General features: G+C 37.7%; 1 protein-coding gene across 1 annotated transcript in view; it reads right to left on the bottom strand.

The window, feature by feature from the left end:
• LOC102869886 (cytochrome b5 reductase 4-like) overlaps positions 1 to 22,775 on the bottom strand; it is a 154,380-nt gene that overhangs the window by 11,393 nt on the left and 120,212 nt on the right. Inside the window, exons 13-15 of the mRNA XM_006892163.1 lie at positions 21,261 to 21,413; positions 4,121 to 4,271; positions 3,612 to 3,698 (exon numbers count right to left, since the gene is read on the bottom strand). Coding sequence (XP_006892225.1) covers positions 3,612 to 3,698; positions 4,121 to 4,271; positions 21,261 to 21,413 — 391 coding nt within the window. The remainder of the gene's footprint in view (positions 1 to 3,611; positions 3,699 to 4,120; positions 4,272 to 21,260; positions 21,414 to 22,775) is intronic.

Below are 22,775 nucleotides of genomic sequence, written 5' to 3'. Positions count from 1 at the left end.
TCGGCCCTTTTGATTTTCTGACTCCAAGTCCTTGCACATTTCAATCAGTTGTTCATATGATCATCTTGAGTCATAACAGTCTCAAGGGCACCTAACAACAACAATCTTAAAGAACACCTTTGTTGAAAAGCTTCCAGATATATTTATATTTATTAAACATCCTAGTTGTATCTTTTTAAATGTTTATTTTCAGAAAACACAAGTTCAAATAGTTAATACAATAAGGAAACTAACAGCTGCTTTATATGTAATCTCTATACCCACATTTCAGATACCTAGGTTGACAATGGGGGTGCTCTGATAGCCTAGTGCTAAGAAATCATGCTGCAATTCCAAAAGCACAGGTTTGAATTCACCAACTGCTCTGCAGAACAAAGAAGGGCAATCTCCTCCAGTGAGAAGAACCATGGGAGGGTCAGTTTTGGGTGGGTTCTGCCTCACTGGAACACACAACAAGAAGGCAGGGCTTGTTTCCAAAGCATTTACACTATTGTCCTCCAGTTCATACCACAGTTTTATGAAGTAAGTAGAAAAGATGGCATTATTTCATTTTGCAGACTGAGAAGTCCTGAGAGCTGAGTAATTTCTGTGTAACGTTCAAAGTGAAAGGTAGAATGAAAACTGGAATTTAGGTCTTTAAAATTATCATAAAATGCAAACATTAATTTTCCATCTAGTAAACGGATGCAAAAGACATTAGAAAGCCTAGGAATCTGTGTTTCTTTAATTTGTGTTTGTATTTTTCATTCTAAATTGCTGATACTAGTAATAGTAAAATATAGTAAATATGTTTTATAGAGATAAGAACAGTAAATTTTTAAAGGCTAAGTAAGTTCAAGTCATCATTAATTTGTGATCAAAGGGGTAAGGAAACTACTCAACAGGGTGGCAGCTTTAATACACAAGGAGGTGCCACGGAAGAAGGGCCTGCCAAAAGAATTCTACAAGATCATGGCCCCTGAAAACACAAAGTAGTACAGCTTTATTCAGAAACACACGAGGTCACTGTGAGTCAAAATCAACTCCATGACCACTGATATTTTTTATCTTTCTTAAGTGAGAAAATGGAGCAATGGAAAAAGCAGGTGGTGGGGAATAGAAAACAGAATCATAAAATATCCAGAAGAACCTGGAACCTCTGGGAAAGCTGAGTTTCTGAGGCTTTTAAGTCTTAAAAGGTCTGAAATACTACCTATACTATACTAACAAAGGGAGCTCTGGTGGCAAAGTGTTAGGGAGTTGTGCTGCCAATACAAAGACATGTGGTTCAAATTCACCAACTGCTCTGTGAAAGAAAGATGAGCAGTAAGTATCCTCCCATGTGAATTACTGCCTCTGAAAAACTCTTGGACGGTCAGCTACAAGTCAGTTATGACTTGATGGTACAGAGCAACAAATAATAACACATTACCATATATATAAGTTATTTACTTCAGATATTTTATATGACTTATCAAGCTCTGAAACTATTACACATAACTTTTAATCATCTTAGAAATGCTTTAGAAAGTTTGCTGGATTGCCAAATTTACTTTTTCTAAAAGGCATATTCTGAATATCCTATTGCTTTCAAATCTTTTAAAATTACCTTCATACTCTAGATGACTGTGTTAGGGTTTTTTTGTTTGATTTTGCTTTCTTTGTTTGATTTTGCTTTCTTTGTTTTCTTCAACCGAACATATTTTCTCTCAGCTGTTGTTGTAAGCAACATTCTGGCACTAGGTTTAGTCATACTTGAAGTATTTCCTATTGCTTATACCAGCATTTTCAAAAGTGCATACACACACACCCATGTTTATCGCAACCTAAGTGCCCATCAACAAACAAATGGATAGAGAAGTTGTGGTATATTCATACAATGGAATACTACGCTGCATTGAAAAACAAGGAACTCATGCAATATTATTCAAAATGGGTGAACCTGGAAGACATTATGCTGAGTGAAATATCTCAGTCATAAAAGGACAAATACTGCATAGTGCCACTGTTGTAGAATGGGACATCAGGTTGGGGGGAGACTGAGAAAGATGGGATCAATAATGCATACTGCATTGAAACAGATAAGAGGTTAGGGATATGTGATTAGGTATTATTGTCATGACAGGAGTCTAGATCAAAGGCTGCATAGGGTAGTGGACCTGGGGGGAGGGGAGGGATTGTAAAACAATGAAAGATTTTCTTTTACTTTTCAAAGGGAAGAGCAGACAGGAGGGGGAGGACTGGGCAGGGGGAAAAGTGCAACAATGAATGAATGGAAATTCAAAATCTCTGCAAATTTTCATTAAAATTAATAATAATAATAAAGAATTTTTTAAAAAGTGCATACAGAGACTTCTATTGACAGCTATTAATAAATGCTAATCAACATCTCTCATAGCAGCAGCCAGGAAATCCAAAGATATTTTGCACTGGGGAAGTCTGTTGTCAAGAGATCTCTACAAAGCATTGAAGAGAAAAGATGTCAGTTTGAAGACTAAGGTACACTTGATCCAAACCCAGATCTTTTCAATTAGTTGCTATATGTCTGTAAGTTGGACAATGAATAAAGATAAAAGAAGACTTAATGTCTTTGAGTAATGGTGTTGGAGAAGAGTTTTGAGTATCTCATGGACTACCAAATGGATAAGCAAGTATGTCTTGGGAAATGTGCAGTCAGGGTTCTCCTTAGGGGCAAGGACAGTGAAACTTCGTCTCACACACTTTGAGTATGTTATTAGGAATCAATCCTTGAAAACAGAGGACATTAGGCTTGAAAAGGTGGAAGGTCTGTGAAGGAGGGGAATATCATCGAGACTGACTGACACAGTGACTGTAATGGTTGGCTCAAGTGAGTCAGAGATGATGAGGATGGCACAGAATAGGGCAGATTCAGAGCCACTGTTCATGGCATCACTATCAGCCATAGCTGATTTGATGGTAAACAACAATTCAAACAAACAAAAAGGAAGAAGATCTTATTAAAAATGCATTAATAAATTTCCTCCTGCAAACTCACAATGGACATTAGTATATTAATGGTAGGTGACCTAGTGATAAGAAGCTGTGCAGCAATCTCAAAGGCATGCAGTTCAAATCCACCAGCTACTCCACAGGAGAAGGATGGGCAATCTCCTTCTGTGCAATTTATCGCCTCTGAAAATCTGCTGGAAGGTCAGCGATGAATCAGTTCTGACTCAATGGCATATAACAACAATAGGAAACCAATGACAATGAGTTTGAAGTTTTTTGTGTTTGTAGTAAAGAAAGCTTTTTAATTTTAATCCTTATTTATCATATTTATTTGATCCACCTTGTATTACAACAAGAACATTTTGAATTACCAATGTGACTATATGGGATTCTTTCCAATTAAGCTTAACTCAGTATAAACAACTTAATGTAAACTGGTAGACATTTTATATAGCACACATTTTATTAATACACGTGTGATGTCTCCTTTATCTTACCAACTAGTATATAATTTTTTCTGGTGTAAAAGGGGAGCAGAGACACATTAATGTTTCTTTTTTTTTTTTTTTTGCTTCCTAGTCAATTCAGGACACCAGTAACAGAAAGTCAGGCCTGGACTAAAAACACATGTATGAATGGTTAAATGAGTACCAGTTTCATACCTCTTATCCTTAACTGCTAATTTCTCCAACTGGCTTCTCCATATTATATCATCTTCTGTTTTATTGAAGAACATCAGTTTCACTTTCCTTAAAAGTGAGGGGGGGAAATAAAAAAAACCAAACCCTAAATCATTTCAATTATAATTAAAACAATGGTGATTAATTTTATAAAAAACAATATATAGGAATGATTGTATGAATATAATGTCAATAAATGAATGTATGAAGCAAACAAACAAAAAAAACCCCCACCAAAATAAAAGATGCACAAATAGAAAGCCAAAAGGTAAAATAGGGTGAATGTCTTTTTTATTTTTTCAATTACATAACCAAAAGTAGCAAAATAAAATGAGATAAAAGAACCAAATTAACGGAAAATCTGGGAGTAGTAACTGTGGGAATTAAAGGGTATCTATTAAGATCTACTTAATATTTAATCAATTTAGAATACTGTACATTAAATCTAATAACCTCATAAAGGATGGTAATTAAGAGATAAATGGACATACCTGAGACTGGGCATATTAGTCAATGCATGATTCAGTATTTTAACCATTGGTGTGAAACCAGTTCCAGCTGCTAATAAAAAGAGATCTTCTAATCCTTGGAGCTGAGATTTTTTAAAATTTCCCTCAGGACTGCTTACAGAAACATAATCACCTACAATGAAATACAAATAAATCAAGGAGTGAAAAAGAAAAACTAGAGGGTCAAAGTGACAACAGGAATACAGATTACCAATCAGTCTTACGGCAAAGAGGGAGTTTTAGAAGTAATAATTAGACTTTTAGTATTTATTATTTCAAATTCAATTAAGGTTATATTACACTCACTTCCCAAAACCAGTTTCCTAAACTACCTGGCATCCCTATAAAGGGCGGCAAAATAGTTGTCTACAAAGTACCAATATAGAACCCATTTTTCAATGAGATTATGATGTTGTTGTTGGTACATTCCATCCAGTCAAACAGATTCATAAGTGACTCTCCCGTGACTCTTCAGAAGCTAGAGTATTGCCAAGAAAACAAACAGACTCATCCTAGAGAGGGTTAAACCAGGCTGCTCCTTGGAGGCAAAGATTCTGGGGCTTCGTCTGACATACTTTGGACATGTTGCAAGGAGAGACAGGTCTTTGGGGAGGGACATCATGCTGGGTAGAGTAGAGGGACAGCGCAGGAGGGGAAGACCCTCTATGAGGTGGACTGATTCAGTGACTGGGGTAATCGGGATGGGTGTGTCAGAGGCAATGCGATTGGTACAGGATAGAACAGGGTTTAGGGCTGTTGTACATAGGGTCGCTAGGAGTCGCAAACGACTCAATGGCACATAACAACAACAACAACAATAGATCACATGGGAAGAGACTGTCCATCTTTCTCCCACAGAGCAGCTGGTAAATATGAACTGCCTTCCTTTGGGTTGGTAATGTAATTCCTTACCCACTAGGTGACCAGAAATCATTAAATGAGACCACAACCACAACCATTTTAAAGCAGTCTATCTATGCCTGTCTTGCAGAGTTCAGGATAGAGAGTAGATATTTACTATTTTTACATTGATTATGGACCATAATAAGATTATTAGGTAAGAGAACCAAAATGGAAATGTATTCTAAAATCTTATGTTATATGTTTTAATTTCTCCATCAAATTTTTGAAAATACATACTGAATAAAGCAAGAACTGTTCTGAACTTGATCTCTATATAAGTTAAGTAAGATCAGAACTGAATTTGACTTCACCAAGAGAATGCTACTTCCCAGTCTAGGAATAAGAGTTGAAAAAAATCAATGTCCATTTTCCGCAATGCAGTTTTACTACCAAGTACTACTCATACACAAGAGCTGCTGTTAGAATGAGATTTAAAAATTTCAAACGTAATTTAAAACATGGAAAAAAAAAGACATAAAAAATGTTCACAGAAGAAGATATTCGGATGACCAAGAGACACATGAAGAAATGCTCAAATCACTAGCAATAAGAGAGATGCAAATCAAAACCACAATAAGATACCATATCACTCCAGTAGCATGGCCAAAATTTAACAGGACAGTCGTAGACAGGGTGAAACCAGGCTGCTCTTCCGAGGCAAGGACTCTGAAGCTTTGTCTGACCTACTTTGGGCATGCAGCAAGGAGTGACCAGTCCTAGGAGAGGGACATCATGCTTGGAAGGGTGGAGGACAGAGAAAGAGAGGAAGACCATTGATGAGATGGATTGATTCAGTTACTGGGGTAATGGGGGTAGCTGTGTCAGAGACAATAAGATTGGCACAGGATACAGCAGTGTTTAGGGCTGTTGTACATACGGTCGCTATCAGTGCAGGTGGCTTGATGGCACATAACAAGAAGAAGTACTAAATGTTGGAGAAGATGTGGCGAGATGGGAACTCTTATACATTGCTGGTGGGATTGTAAAATGCTACAACCACTATGGAAGGCTATGATGTTTCCTCAGAAAGCTGGGCATAGAAATTCCATATGACCCAGCTATTACACTGTTTGGAATATACTCCGAGAAAATAAGAACTGAGGCATAAACGGAGACTTGTACACTAATGTTCATAACAGCATTATTCACCATAGCAAGAACATGGAAACAGCCCAAATGCCAACCACAATGGAATGGACTGAGAAATTATGGTACATTCACATGATGGAATACTATGCAGTACATGGGAGAAATGATTTTGTAAATCAGTACCTAACTTGGGCGGAACTGGAGAATATGATGATAAGTGAACTAAGTCAGTCAACAAACGAAGTCAGCAAACACTTTATAAGACCATTATTGTAGAATGTGTATAAGGGGGGAGGGGGGAGCAGAGGGGTGAGGCTTGGTGGGGGAAGGGGGGTACTAAGCAAAGGGTCATACAATTTGACGGGTGAAAGGAAGGGTGGGTAAAAGAAATGTGAAAGATCTGTGTGAAAAGCAATGTATACAAACTTGTAAGTAAACCAGTATAAAAGAAAATTTTTATTTACATAAAAAAATAAAAAATTATGCAGTTCAGATTTTTAAAAATAATTTCAATATTTAAACTTATGTTAAAATGCTTCAATTTCCACATTTCCCCCCTTTATTTCCCTAGTAGGATATTAAGAATCTTTGCATAACTGATGAACTATGTATCAGAAGGTAAACTACTTGTTCTGATTTAAGGTGACCAGAAAAATCAGAAAGGAGTTAGGAAAAAGCCAATCAGTTGTTTAATGAAGAAACCTCACAATGATAACAACTTGGTGACTTCTGACCACAGACCAGTCCTCTGAATGTCATACATTAATTTAGACTTAGGCAGAGTAACTGATGTTAATCAAACCACAAAAGATTTAACATATACATGCCAAAATATCAAGTGATTTATAATAAGGTTTTTTAGAATTTTAATATTTGAATATTATATGGCTCACAACCTGCACTTCTCAGTATAAAAACACTAAAGGCAAAACAAATTATAAAACAATTTCCTTGTGAACATAGGATTGGAAAAAAAAGTTAGATATGATGGAGTATTTAATTTAGGCCAAAAGAGGCTTCAGGAGTCTATTTTGTCTACAAATATACTATATTCTAAATTAGACATTTATGCTATTTCCATCTCATGTGGATCAAGCTGAAAGAATGCCATTTATCACTGAATTTTCTTTTTCCTCCCCCTAGGCTACCTCTCTAAATTCCATCTGCTCATCTCAAAAACTCTGTAAATTAAAAAAAAAAACACCAAACTCTGTAAATTGGTTATACAGAGAATTCTAATTTACGATGCATTAGAGTTATGACAAAGTATACTTAGAATAGCTGGATTTTTGGTGTGCTTTATTGTACTACATATACTATTACGACACATAATTTGTGAGGTTATCCTTCTCTGATGTTTACCTGCAGATGTGCTGCGTGATGTTTTACTTTTTCAAAGCACTGATGTATATATAGCTAAGCATTCTAAATGAAATAAATTTAGGGTCTTAAAAAGATAAACTCAAGTTCTGGTAGCTTAGTGTTAAGGAAGTGTGCTGCCAACTCACAGTTATGAGGTTTGAATCTACACGATGTTCTGTGGGAGGAAAATGAGCAGTCTCTCTGGTGCAATTTACTGCTTCTGAAAACTCACTGGAGGGTCAGTTATAGGTTAGTTCCTATGGCACACAACAACATTCACAGGGATAATCTAGATGATGCCACAGTGGAATTATTACCAAAACTGACAAAAAACCCAACACAGCCCAACTCTTCTTTATTTTGGAAGTACATTTTTATGATTTGTGTATATTTATGCATGTATACCTGCATTAAAATATATCTGTCAGTTGGTAAGAATTGAACTGACTGAAGACCAGATGAGTTATGGGATGATATCAAGGGTATCATCCATGGTTGGGGCATAGAAAAATAACGATCGAAGACCAGATAATGACATTAAGGTTATGACCTATAAGGAGAGCAAAAAGGTTGTTACAAAAACAGAGGAGTCTTTTTTTTTTTTAAAGAAACCTTTATTGACAGTTGAGAATCATAAGATGGTTTTACAAGAGAAGGAGTCTTTTTATGATCTGCCCAATTTCTTCTTTTGTGAGCAAGTGTTCTACATCTGATCACGTCAATCTCGGTAGGGCATGCGTTTCAAGGAATTTGTCCATTTCTTCTAAGGTTTCCAATTTACCAGAGCTTTTCATAATATACCAATATGAAAGTTTAATTTACTCTGGTTCTGTTGTGATGTGGCCTCAATCATTCCTTAGTAATTTGTGTCTTTTCCTTTTTTTCTTTTGTTAAGTGTGCCAATGGTTTGTCAATTTTATTGATTCTTTCAAAAAACCAGCTCCTGGTCTTACTGATGACTTCAATTGTTTTTCTGTTTTCTATCTCATTGATTTCAACTCTTGTTCTTATAATTTCCTTTCTCCTCAAGTCTGTTGTGTTGTACTGTTACTCTTTTTCTATTTGCTGAAGGTTTTGAGTTAGATCATTGACTTTTTTTCTTTCTTCCTTTTTAATGTGTGTGCCAACTGCTATAAACTGCCTCCTGAGGACTGCCTTAGTTGCATCCTAGAGGTTTTGGTATGTTGTATTTTCATTAATTTAGAGGAACTTTTTTATTTTATTCTTTATTTCTTCTATAACCCAATAATTAATGAAACACAGGCAGACATTCCTCTGGTATTCCCTACTTTCAGCTAAGATCCAGCTAGCATTACCTACAATATCCCTAGTGCCAGGACCCCTTCTAAACCCAGCCTGCAATTCTGACAGTCCTCTACTGATGTGCTGTTCTAGTCGTTTTTTGGATAATCTTCAGCAGAATCTTGCTTCCATGTGATATCAATGATATTGTTTGATAATTTCCACAATCTTTTGGTTCACCTTTCTTTGGAACAGGAACCAATATAGATCTCTTCCAGTCAGTTGGACAAGTGGCTGTTCTCCAGATTTCTTGGCACAACTTGGCAAGCACACTGAGGGCAGCATCTGTTAGTTGAAATACATCAACTTGGTAAACCATCTATTCCTGGGGTTTTATTTTTTGCTAATTCCTTCAAAGCAGCTTGAACTTCTGAACTTCTTCTTATGTGCCAATTCCCTTCCATACAGTGACTGCATACTCTTTCCACCTTCTTTTAATACTTCCTGGATCATTTAATATTCTGCCTAAAGCATCCTTAATTATAGCAACTCGAAGTTTCCTATAATTGAAGAACAAATGTTCTTCAGTTCCTTGAGCTTAAGAAATGCTGAGCGAGTTTGGCCCTTTTGATTTTCTGACTCCAACTCCTTGCACATTTCATAGTAATATTTCATCTTCCCATGCTTCCTTTTGAAATCTTCTGTTTCAAACAGAAGACAGAGGAATGTTTATCTGTGTTTCATTGATTATGCAAAGGCATTTGACTGTGTGGATCATAACAAACTGTGGCTGACTCAGAAGAATGGGAATCCCAGAACACTTGATCATGCTAATGAGAAACCTAGACTTGGACCAAGAGGCAGTCGTCAGAACAGAGCAAGGAAACACTGCATAGTTCAAAATTGGGAAGAGTGTAAGCCAGGGATGTGTCCTATCTCCATACCTTTTCAACCTGTATGCTGAACAGATTATCCAGAAGGTTGGGCTCTATGAGAAGAAGTGTGGCATCAGGATTGGAAGAAGTTTCATCAACAATCTGCATTATGCAGATGATACAATCCTGCTTGCTGAAACTAAGGAGGACTTGAAGCACTTGCTGCACTTGTAGTCAAGGGGTGCAGCCTTCAATATGGATTAAAGCTCAATATCAAGAAGACAAAGATTCTCACTGCTGGGCCAATTGGCAGCATCAGGATGGATGGTGAAAAGATTGAGATTATTCACAGCTTTAGTTTACTTGTCTCCACAGTCACGCTCTTGGCCTCAGCAACCAGGAAACTAAAAGACATATTGCGATGGGAAAGATAGGGACCGCTAAAGGGTACTGAAAAGCAATGATGTCACTCTGGAGACTAAGGTGTGCCTGATATAGGCCATGGTCTTTGCAATCACTTACTATATAACAGAGAGCTAGACAGTGACTAGGGAGGATAGCAGGAGAATTGATGACTTTGAGCTGTGGTGCTGGAGAAGAGTATTAAATATACCATGGACTGCTAAGAAAATGAACAGGTTCATCTTGGAGAGGGTTAAACCAGGCTACTCCTTAGAGGCAAGGATTCTGAGGGCTTCATCTGACATACTCTGAACATGCTGCAAGGAGGGACTGGTCCTTGGAGAGGTGCATCATGCTTGGCAGGGTGGATGGACAGGACAGGAGGAGAAGATGCTCTATGAGGTGGACTCATACACTGGGGTAATTGGGTGGGTGTGTTGGAGATAGTGTGATTGGCACAAGAAAGAGCAGGGTTTAGGGCTGTTGTACAGGGTTTAGGGTTGCTATGAGTTGCACATAACAACAACAACCCAATAATATTCTAGCAGGGTGATATTTAGCGTCTACATTAGTGGCTTTATAAGCTCTATCCTCTTCTGGTTAATTTCTAGTTAGATGCCATTGTGGATTGAAGATACCTTGTATTATTTAATTTTTTTTTTTTTTTTTTAAATTTGGTGCGGCTTTCTTTGTGCCTTAACATGCAATCAGTTCTGGAGAATATACCATGTGTACTTCAGAAGAAGGTGAACTGAGTTTTAGTTGGGTGCACTGCTCTGAATACATCCACAAGGTTGAGGTAGCTGACTGTATAGTTTAGGTCTCCGCCCCCACCCCCCGCACACACAAAAAAGTTCTGGACAAGATGGCTTCACAGCTGAATTCTACCATTCAGAGAAGATTTATCACCAATTCTACTTAAGTTTTTTAATTAAAAAAAATAATAGAAAAAGAAGGAACATTCCAAGAGGTATTTTATAAAGCAAGTACAACCGTAATACCAAACCCAGACAAAGATATTACCAAAAAAGAAAACTACAGACCAGTACCTCATGAACATTGTTGTTGTTGTTAAGTGCCATCGAGTTGTAGATGACTCATAGCAAGACCTGAACACTTGCATAACTTTCATTGTTTCTCCAGGTTCATAGGGTTTCCAGAGGCAAGCTATTTCGGAAGTGGATGTCACTCCTGATTCGAAGCATGTTTAAATCAGGGAGCACCACCAAACACTGTCCACCATGGACAACCATTAACAAATTTAACACATCATTGTCAGTGTTCAGCATCACAGCAACCACGAGTTACCTCTGTACAGCAAATGGACAGACCAGTGCTATACCACTTAGAATGTTTGACCAAAACCAAGTAAAACCAGGCCCAAGGGCCGAAGATTAAAATCACCCACCTTTGGCTTGGTAGGATCACTTTGCATCCATTAGGCCACCTGAGCACTAAGTTGTTCTCAAGTGCCATAAAGTCACTGCCAAATCATAGAGACCCTATCAATGAAAGATCTGAACATCTGTATAATTTTCATTGTTTTTCCAAGGTCATAGGGTTTCTAGGGGCAAGCTAGCTATCTCAAAAGTAGATGCCACTCCTGCTTCCAAGCCTGTTTTAATCAGGAAGTTCCACCAAACACTGTCCACCATGTGTAACCGTATCACATTTGACACATCAGTGTCAAGTGTTCAGCATCACAGCAACCATAAGGTACCTTTGTACAACAAATGGACAAACCAGTGCTATACCACTTAGAAGAATGTTTGACCAAAAACAATTAAAACCAGGCCTGAGGGCCGTAGATTAAAATCAACCACCTTTGGCTTGGCAGCATCACCACTTTGTATCCACTAGGCCAACTGAGCTCTCACTATGTTGTCATTGTTATTGTTAAGTGCTGTGGAGTCGCTGACGACTCATAGTGCCGCTAAGAATGAAAGACCTAACCATTTGTAAAACTTCCATCATTTTTCCAAGTTCATAGCGTTTGCAAGGCAAGCTATTTCAGAAATGGATGCCACTCCTGCTTCCAAGCTTATTTTAATTGGGGAACACCATCAAATACTGTCCACCATTATTGCATTTGACACATCAGTGTCACAGTGTTCAGCATCACAGCAACCACGAGTTACCTTTGTATAGCAAATAGACAGACCAGTGCTAGGCAACTTAGAAGAATGTATGGCCAAACCATTAAAACCAGGCCCGAGGGCCGTAGATTAAAATCACCCACCTTTGGCTTATAATATCACTTTCTGTCCACTAGGCCAGCTGAGCTCTCTCATGAACATAGATGTAAAAATCCTTAATAAAATCCTAGCCAATAGAATCCAAAAGCACATAAAAAAAAATAATTCATCATGACCAAGTGGGATTCATAAAAGTTAGACAAGGATGACTCAACATCAGAAAAATAATCAATATAATTCACCATGTTAACAAAGCAAGTAACAGGGGCCATATGATCTTAGCAACTGATGCAGAAATGACATTTGACAAAATTCAACACTCATTCCTCATTAAGACACTCAGCAATACTGGAATAGAAGGGAATTTCCTCAAAATAGTGGATAGTATATATGCAAAATCAAGAGCCAATATCCTTCTCAATGGAGAAAGACTAAAAACATTTTCCTTGTGAACAGGGACCAGACAACGATGCCCACTGTTGCCACTTCTATGCAATATGTACTGGAAGAAGTTGAAGAGGAATACGACAAGAGAAGGAAATAAAAGGCAAAGAGATGGTTAAACTGTTGCTATATGCAGATGATATGTGACACTGTACACAGGAAACCCCAAGGATTCAACATAAAAACTGTTAGAGCTACTAGACCAATTTAGAAGAGTGGTAGGATACAAGAGCAATATAAAAGAAGTCTGTGGGATTCCTCTGCACTAACAAAGAGGTCTCAGAGAAAGAAATCTAGAGAGCAATACCATTTACAATAGCCAACCACAAATTAAGATACTTGGGAGTGAACCGAATTAGAGACACAAAAGACCTATAGAAAGAAAACTACATAATATTTTTGGGAAAGACTATAAAAGACCTAAATAAATGGAAAAATGTTCCCTGTTCATGGATAGGAAGACTCAATATTATGAAAATGATAATCTTACCAAAGGCAATTTATATATTCAATGCAATCCCAATATAGATACCAACTTCATTTTTTCAGGGAGATCGAAAAGGAAATTGACAAGTTTATTTGGAAAGAGACTCCGAATAAGTAAAGCACTTCTGAAAAACAAAAAACAAAGTGGGAAATATATCACTCCCTGATCTCAAAACTTACTACAATCAGTAGTAAACAAAACAGCAGGGTACCGGTACAATAATAGGCACACAGACCAAAGGAGCAGACCTGAGAACAAAGAAACGGACCCATTCATCTACAGTCAACTGATACTTAACAAGGAAATAAAACCTATCAAATGGGAAAATGATAACCTCTTAAACACACAGTAATGGCAGGATCCACCATCTCACCCCATACACAAAAATCAACTCAAGGTGGATCAGAGACCTAGGAATAAAGCTCAAACCCCTAAAGTCCCTAAGAGACAAACTGGGATCAAGCTTAGAAGGCCTAGTCTATGGTATAAAAAGGCTGACAACTACAGCCAGAAATGCACAATCTAGAGATGATAAAACTTATCAATGGGATCTCAGTGATCTAAAGATTAAATCTCTGTGTTCATCAAAAAGTTTTTTTCCAACAGAGTGAAAATAAAACCTATTGATTAGGAACAAATATTTGGCAATACTATCTCAGACAAGGGTCTCATAATCAAAGTTTACAGAATATTCCTGGGCCTCCAGAAGAAAAATGCTGATAATCCAATTACAAAATGAGCAAAAGACATGGAAAGTCTTCTCAAAGAGGACATTAGAACAGCCAACAGACACATGAAGAAATGCTCAAAATTACTGGCAATAAGCGACATGCAAATCAAAACCACAGTGTGATATCATCTTACCCCAGTAGCAGTGGTAAAGTTTAACAGGGCAGCAAGTAATAAATGTTAGAGAGGATGTGGTGAGATAGGAACTCTTATACATTGTTGGTAGAACTGTAAAATGGTACAACCACTCTGGAAGTCAGTTTGGTGTTTCTTCAAAAACTTGAACACAGAAATTCCCTATGACCCAACTATTGTACTGCTTGGAATATACCCTGAGAAAATGAAAACTGAGGCAAAAACAGAGGCTTGTACACCAGTGTTCATAGCAGCATTATTCACCACAGCAAGAACATGGAAACAGCCCAGATGTCCAACCACAATCAAATGGATTGAGAAATTATGGTACATTCACACAAAGGAATACTATGCAGTACGCAGGTTCAATGATTTTGTAAATCACTACCTAACTTGGGAGGAGCGGGAGAGTATTATGCTAAGTGAACTAACTTAGTTCCTTAAGAACAAATATTATGTAAGACCATGATTGTAGAACATGTACGAGGACTATGCAGCATGCAGGAGCAATGTGTAAATTAGCAGTTAACTTGTGAGAGAGTGGAGAGCATTATGCTACATGAACTAACTCCGTCCCTTAAGGACAAATACCATACCAAAGAGTAGAAGCAGGAGCAGACAGGTGAGGATGGGTGTGGGGGAATTAATCAGAAGGTCACATAATTTGGGTGGAGGCAGGGGCGGGTAGAGGAAAGGGGAAAGATCTGATGTGAAAAACAATGTATACAAACTTTGTAAGTAAAGCAGTAAAAAACAGAAAAAAAAAATCCCTAAAAGAACCTACCAAAAAACAGAGGAGGAAGAAAAGACGAAAATGCATGTCAGATGAGACACTAAAAACTAACTAGAGCATTGAGAAGGCAAAATAAAGGGTCAAAATCCTAAAGTAATAAGGCTGAACAGAAGATTTCAAAAGGCAGCTTAAGAAAGTATTATAATGGAATGTTCAAAGAGCTGGAATTTAATAAAAAGGGAAGAACTTGCCAGGCTAAAGGTGAAAGAAATGAAAATAAATTTAAGCCTCAAGTTGTAATACTGAGAGATGCTATGGGCAAAATCATGGAATGATCCAGAACTCATCAAAAAAAGATGGAAGGAAAACCCAGAATCACTGTACCAAAAAGGACTAGTTGACACTGAAAAATTTAATGAAGTACTATATGAACAAGAGCCAATAGTAACAAAGGAAGACTTTCAAAGCACTGAAGGCACTGGCAAAAAATAAGGCCACCAGGAATCTTTGGGCTATCAAGTGACATAGTTCAACTAACAGATAGAGCCTTAAATGTGCTTACCAATCTACGCCAGGTAATCTAGAGGCCAGTTACCTGGCAACTGACTGAATGAGATCTGTATTTGTTTCCATTCTCAAGAAAGATGATCCAACAGAATGTTCAAATTATTGAGCAATACCATCAATGTCACATGCAAACAAAATCCAGCTGAAGATCATTCAATAAAGGCTAGAAGAATACATAGACAAAGAACTGCCTGCAGTCCAAGCTAGACTTAGAGAAGGCCATGGCACTAGGAATATCAATGCTGATGTCCAACAGAACTTGGCTAAAAGCAGAGAATATCAGAAGAATTTCTATTTTTTTTTATTGTATATGCAAAGGCATTTGACTGTGTGGATCATAACAAACTATGGCTAACACTGAGAAGAATGAGAATCCCATAACACTTAATTGTGCTCATGTGGAACCTATACGTAGACCAAGAAACTGTTGTTTGAACAGTGCAAGGAAAAACTGCATGATTTAAAAATCAGGAAAGGTATACATCAAGGTTGTAATCTTTCTTCATAGCTCTTCAATCTATTCATTAAGAATACCATTTGAGAAGCTATGAATAAAAATGTGGCACCAGGATTGGAGGAAGACTCATCAATAACCTGTGCTATGCAAATGACACAGCCTTGCTTGCTGAAAGTGAGAAGAATATGAAACACTGCAGAAGATCAAAGACTACAGTCTTGAACAGGAATTTTTTCTCAACATCAAGCAGAAGAAAATTCTCCTCAAGGACTGATAGACAATATCACCATAAATCGTGAAAAAGCTGACACTGTCGATGAGTTCCTGTTACTTGGATCCACAATCAGCACCTTGGTACCAATAGTCAGGAGACCAGGAGACATACTATACTGGACAAGTCCACTGTCAGGGATCTCTCCAAATTACTGAGGAGCAATGATGTCTATTTGAAGGCTATGGTGCACCTAATTCAGGCCCCAGTCTTTTCAATGATTTGTTATTCATCTAAGAGCTGGACAATAACTAAGGATGGCAGAATAAGCGATGCCTTTGAGTTATGGTATTGGAGAATAGCACTGAATAATGACCTGCCAAAAAAACCAAACATACATGTCTTGGACAACCTGCAGCTAGACTGCTCCTTGGAGGCAAGGGTGGTGAAACTTCATTTTACATAATTTGAGCATGTTGCTATTCCTTGAAAAGGTATATTATATTATTCTTGGAAAGGTCAGTGAAAGAGAGGAAGCCTCCCAATGAGACAGACTGACACAGTAAGTGCAACTGTGTCCTATCTTGTACCATCCAAACACTTCCTGATACACAAGAGCTGTCACCTCGTCAAACCAACTGGTCAAAGGTCTTCCTCTCCTTCACAGACCCTCTGCCTTTCTGAGCATCATGTCCTTCAAGGACAAACTTCTCCTAGCAACATGTTCAAAGTATGTGAGGTGAAGCTTTATCATCTTTGCCTCCAAAGAGCACTCTGGTTGCACTTTCAACAAGACATATTTGTTTATTCTTTTTGTAGAGGGTCAAGAACTGCAGCCTTCCATATGGATTGAGGCTCAATATCAAAAAGATAAAGATTCTCACCACTAGACCAACTGGTAGCATCAGGATGGATGGTGAAGAGATTGAGGTTGTTCACAGTTTTAGTTTGCTTGGCTCCACAGTCAACACTCTTGGTACCAGCAGCCAGGAAAATAAAAGACTTATTGCAATGGGAAAGTCTGTGGTTAGGAACCTCTCCAAAGTATTGAAGAGCAATGCTGTCTCTCTGGAGACTAAGGTGCATCTGATACAGGCCATGGTCTTTGCAATCACTTGTTATGCATCAGAGTTGGACAATGACTAAGAAGGATAGAAGGAGAATTGATACCTTTAAGCTGTGGTGTTGGAGAAGAGTACTGAATGTACCACAGACTGTTAAGAAAACAAACAGGTTTATCCTGGAGAGGGTTAAACGGGGTGGCTCCTTGGAGGCAAGGATTCTGAGGCTCCGTCTGACATACTTTGGACATGTTGTAAGGAGGGACTGGTCCTTGGAGAGGGACATCATGCTTGGTAGGGCGGAGGGACAGCACAGGAGGGGAAGACCCTCTATGAGGTGGACTGATTCAGTGACTGGGGTAATCGGGATGGGTGTATTGGAGACTGTGCGATTGGCACAGGACAGAGCAGAGTTTAGGGCTATTGTACATAGGGTCGCTATGAGTCGCAAGTGACTCGATGGCACATAACAACAACAACAACAGTCCATGGTATGTTCAGTACTCTTCTTCAACACCACAGCTCCAAGGCAGCAATTCTTCTGCCATCCTTATCACTGTCCAATTCTCAGATGCACAGCAAGTGTCTGAATGACCATGGCCTCAATAAGATGCACTTTAGTCCTCAAACTGGCATCATTACTCCTCAATAAATTGGAGAGTTCCCTAACTGCAGACTTTCCCAGTGCAATATGTCTCCTGAGTTCCTGACTATTGATACCAAGGGTGTTTACTGTGGATCCAAGTAAGCTGAAGTTCCTGACAGTCTCAATCTTTTTTTCCATCTAGCATGATGCCAATTAGTCTGATGGTAAGAATCTTTTTTTTAACGTTGAGATGCAATCCATATTGAAGACTACATTCTTTGATCTTCTGCAACAAGTGCAACAAGTCCGCCTCACTTTCAGTAAGCAAGGTTGGGTAATCTGCATTACTCAGGTAACTGATGAGTTTTCCTCCAATCCTTATACCACATTCTTTTCTATAGAGCCCCTGATGCACTCCATTCTTAATTTTAAACTTTTCTCTGTTTGCACAACAGTCTCCCAGTTGAGGTATAGGCTTCATATAAGCACAATTAAGTGCTCTGGGACTCCCATTCTTCTCAATGTTAACTATAGCTTGTTATGATCCATACAGTCAAATACCTTTGCAAAGTCAGTAAAGCTTAACTAGACATTCTTTTGGTATTCTTTACTTTTAGCCAGGATCCATTTGACATCACTGATGATATCCCTGGTGTCACAGCCTCTTTTAAATCCTGCTTGAACTTCTGGAAGTTTCCTATCTATGTACTGTTCTAGCCAATTTTTTAAAAATAATTTTAATGAGCATTTACAGAGATTTTGGATTTCCATTCATTCATTGCTGCACTTCTCTTCCCCCCAACCCTGCCCCTTCCCCCCCCCCTCAGGTTGCTCCTCTCTTTCAAAAGTAAAAGAAACACTCCCTCCCTGGGACACAATCCCCCCACACCCCTCCCACCGCCCCAAGTACATTCCTCTATGCAACCTTAATTGTGGACTCTTGTGATAACCATAATACCCTATCATACATCGCTTTTAAATTATTCACTCCCTCATCTGTTTCAGTGCAGTATACACAATTTATCCAGTTTTTCTCAGTCTTAGCCCAACCCTGATATCAGTCCCATTTTACAACAGTGGCACCATGTAATATTTGTCCTTTTGCAACTGAGATATTTCACTCAGCATAATGTCCTCCAGGGTCACCTATTTTGAATAATATTGCATGAATTCCTTGTTTTTTAATGCAGCATAGTATTCCATTGTGTGAATATACCATAGCTTCTCTATCCATTCGTTTGTTGATGGGCACCTAGGTTGTTTCCAACTCCTTGCTATTGTGAACAGAGCTGCGATAAACATGGGTGTGCATATATCTGCTTGGATGTCAGTTATGGTCTCTTTGGGATATATTCCCAGTAGTGGAATTGCTGGGTCAAATGGTATCTCTATTTGCAACTTTTTGAGAAAGCGCCATACCGCCTTCCACAGTGGCTGCACCAATTTACACTCCCACCAACTGTAAATAAGGGTTCCAGTTTCTCCACAACCTCACCAGCATTTGTTGCTTGCTGTTCTGTTAAATTTTCCTAGTCTTACTGGGGTGAGATGATATCTCATAGTTGTCTTGATTTGCATCTCTCTCACAGCTAGGGATTTTGAACATTTCTTCATGTGCTTGTTGGCCATCTGAATGTCTTCTTTGGTGAAGGGTCTGTTCATATCCTGTGCCCATTTTTCAATTGGATTATTTACCTTTATCTTGTTGTGTTGCTCAAGTATTTTATAAATTCTAGATATAAGTCCCTTATCTGACATGTCATTACCAAATACGTTTTCCCAGTCTGTGGCTTCCCTTTTTACCCTGGTGGAGAAGTTTAAAAGGTCCCATTCAAGATGGAAAAAAAAAAAAAGGTCCCATTCATCTATTTTATCTTCTGGTTGTCTAGTCAATTTTTAAATTGATCGTCAGCAGTATTTTGCTTGCATGTGATCTCAATGATAACGTTTGATAGTTTCCACATTCACCTTTCTTGGGAATGGAAAAAAATATGGACCTCTTCCAATCTGTTGGCTGGACAGCTATCCTCCAAATTTACTGGCATAGACTGGTGAATGCATCCAGGGCTACCACTGTTAATTGAGACAAGTCAATTGGTATCTCATTGATACGTGGGGCCTTATTTTTTTGCCAGTGCCTTCACTGCAACTTCTACTTCATTACCATTGGCTCTTCCTCATATGGTGCCTCCTGAAATTTTTCAGGGTCAGTCAGTTGTTTTTGGTACAATGACTCTGTGTATTCCTTCCATCTTATTTTGATGGTTCCTGGTTCATTCAAGATATTGCCCATAGCATCTTTCAATCTTGTGGCCTGAGGCTTAAATTTGTTTTTCAGTTCTCTCAGCTTGAGAAATGCAGAGCAAGTTCTTCCCTTTTTAGTCTCCAATTCCAGCTCTCTGCACATTCCATTATAATACTTTGCTCTGTCCTCCCAAGCAGTCCTTGGAAATCTTCTGTTCAGCACTTTTACTTCAGGATGTTTTCCCTTTGTTTTGGCTTTTCAATGCTCTAGTGCAATTTTCAGCCTCTTCTGACATCTATTTTGTCTTCTTCTTTCTCCTCTGCCTCTGTAATGACCTCACTTCATGGACAATATTCTTGATACCATCCCACAACTTATCTGGTCTTCAATATACTTTGGAAGAAAGAATAAAAGAACTCTAATAAAGACTATTTATTCAGAGCCTATGAAGGGCCATTGCCATACTATGATAGTGTTTAGGAAAGGCAATTTCTGTCCTTAAACTCAAAATATTGCAAGGAAGTAATCGTTAATCTTTATAAAAGCAGTATAAGCAAAATGTCAGTTATTGAGAAGTTCATAGGAAAAAGGCATCAAAAATGGTGTAACATTTGTTTTGACCTTGAAAAAAAAGTACCTGATCAGAACAGATAAGAGGTGATTCTGGGCACATTCTAGGTGAAGCAAATGCATGGGTTGAAGAGGATGGGGAACTTGTGGAATGCAAGAAGTATAAGTGCATTCTTACAGTAAGAGATGGAGCTGAAGAGTCATAGTCTTTGCAGGTCTTGCCAAAGTCTTAATTAATACAGATTCAAGGGCTAATTAGAGATTACAAAGCAGCAGGGAAACATGATTAAATCTATTCTTATGGAACTTTGAAGAAGGAACTTGGAGATGACGACAGAGAAAGAAATACCAACGGTTAGCACTGCATTACACTACATTACAGTTAGTAGTTGTGAGAATGGTTAGGAACCAAGAAAGAAACGATGAAGATATAATCTCACTGGATGGCAAAAGAGATAGGGAAGAAAGACTAAAAAGTCATTAAGAGGCAGAAACAACAGAATTTAGTGGATGACTGTGTTGGGAGATAGACAAGCGGGAAGGCTCAGAAATTACTCAAGTCTTCAAACTGGGTCAAGGATGAACTATAGTGTTAAAAACAATAAAGCTAGTAAATAAAGGAGTAAGGATAATTTGGACAGGACAAAGAAAGGATGACTTTGGTTGTAGATATGTTGACTTTATGGCAATTTAAAAGACACAGACATACCAGAATAATAATAGAGAGATAATCAGAAGTCTAGCATGTGATTCAATCTAAAACACAAATAATGGTGGTGGTCGTGGTAGTTAGTGGTGGTGGTGTTGGGAGTTACATAAAAATACTTACCAATTTGAAGATGATCAAGTTCAGGTGTAAAGAGTCCAGTAGGATATATTTTGATTAAAAAATAGATGCATTTATTGTTGCAAAGAACTGGTTCCTGGACTTCTGAGAGCAAGGATTTAGATACAGGTGTGTATGGCTTTACTATTTCTGTACCTAAAATGTAACAACAAAGAAATTATAAAAATCTAAAGAATGAATGAAGATAAAACATATAAATTTTATGATGCTATTAGTGTATATTTAAAACTATACACTTAGTATATAGTTAAATAATTATATAGCATACACAGTTTTAACTTTATGCTCCCTATAGACGTATATACTCTAAGGCTATATGTGTGATAAAAGAATTTTAGTAATTTAATACTATCTTCATATTACAAGCAGCATGTTTTTATTAAATGTGGCATAAATCAATAGGATTTAGACAGTATATACAGCATAATCTATATTATATACTGTCCTTTTACCAGTGGTCAGTGATGACCAATGAGATCATTTGGGGCAGAAATCAGGAAGAATTTCACTTTTAATTTGTCTAAAGTTCTGATATATGCATTACTTGCATATGAAAGAATACAATGCTAATCTAATTACTTCTAAGAGTATACTGAAAAACCAGGTAAAATAAATAAGTATTCACTGGATATTTTTGCTAGTCAGATTCCAAAGTAGCATTAACCAAGCATCTAAAAGATTAAATAAAATACTATATTTCTAAATTTACAATGTAAATAACTGCAACAAGGGAGGAAAAAGTAGCTACTGAATGGTAACTTGGCAGTAGTGAAAGGAGAAGAAGAACTTAATAGTGGCATCATAACATACTGTGTCTATCAAATCCTGGCAGGTACTATGTTAAACAAATTCTTCTAAAAATACTATAAACTTACTACATTTAATTTGATTTCCATTATTAGCAACCTTATAAAATAGAGTAAAAGTGCTTCTGAGGCTGTAAATTTTTATGAAAGCAGGTTGTTTTATCTTTATTCCCCAGAGTGACTTGTGGGTTTGAACAGCTGACCTTCTGGTTAGTGGCTTAATGCTACCTGAGCTCCCACTAAGGGCTGCAAATGTTTCTGTCGATAGCTTCCAAAGGTGACAAACAGGTTGCACATCTTTAAAAAGGTTATTTAAAACAAGTGAGATAATTTTAGGATAAAAACAAGGTATTATGAATTTTCAGTCAGAAATACATTCATGAGCTTTTACATGACATGTAACAAAATTATAACAATCCACACATTCTGGATTTTATACATTTACCACTATAAATGTTACAGTCATACATGGCCATTGAGATGCTATTTTGTGTTTCTGTTCTCTGGGGAAATGTTTTGTGAACTTTCTTACCTATTTATTGCCTTTAGGGCTCTGCCATTAGTAAATTACAATGCACGTAGAGTTACCTCATTCAGCAGTGACAATTTCATTATTTCATACAATAATGGAGCATGCCTATGATTCTAATATGCACTCCATCTACAAAGTTAGAATCTGGCCATCTTTTTT

Source organism: Elephantulus edwardii, unplaced genomic scaffold, assembly GCF_000299155.1.
Source record: "Elephantulus edwardii isolate Elephantulus edwardi_28Jun2011 unplaced genomic scaffold, EleEdw1.0 scaffold00111, whole genome shotgun sequence".
Taxonomy (NCBI): Eukaryota; Metazoa; Chordata; class Mammalia; order Macroscelidea; family Macroscelididae; genus Elephantulus; species Elephantulus edwardii.
This window is presented reverse-complemented; position numbering and strand designations above follow the sequence as displayed.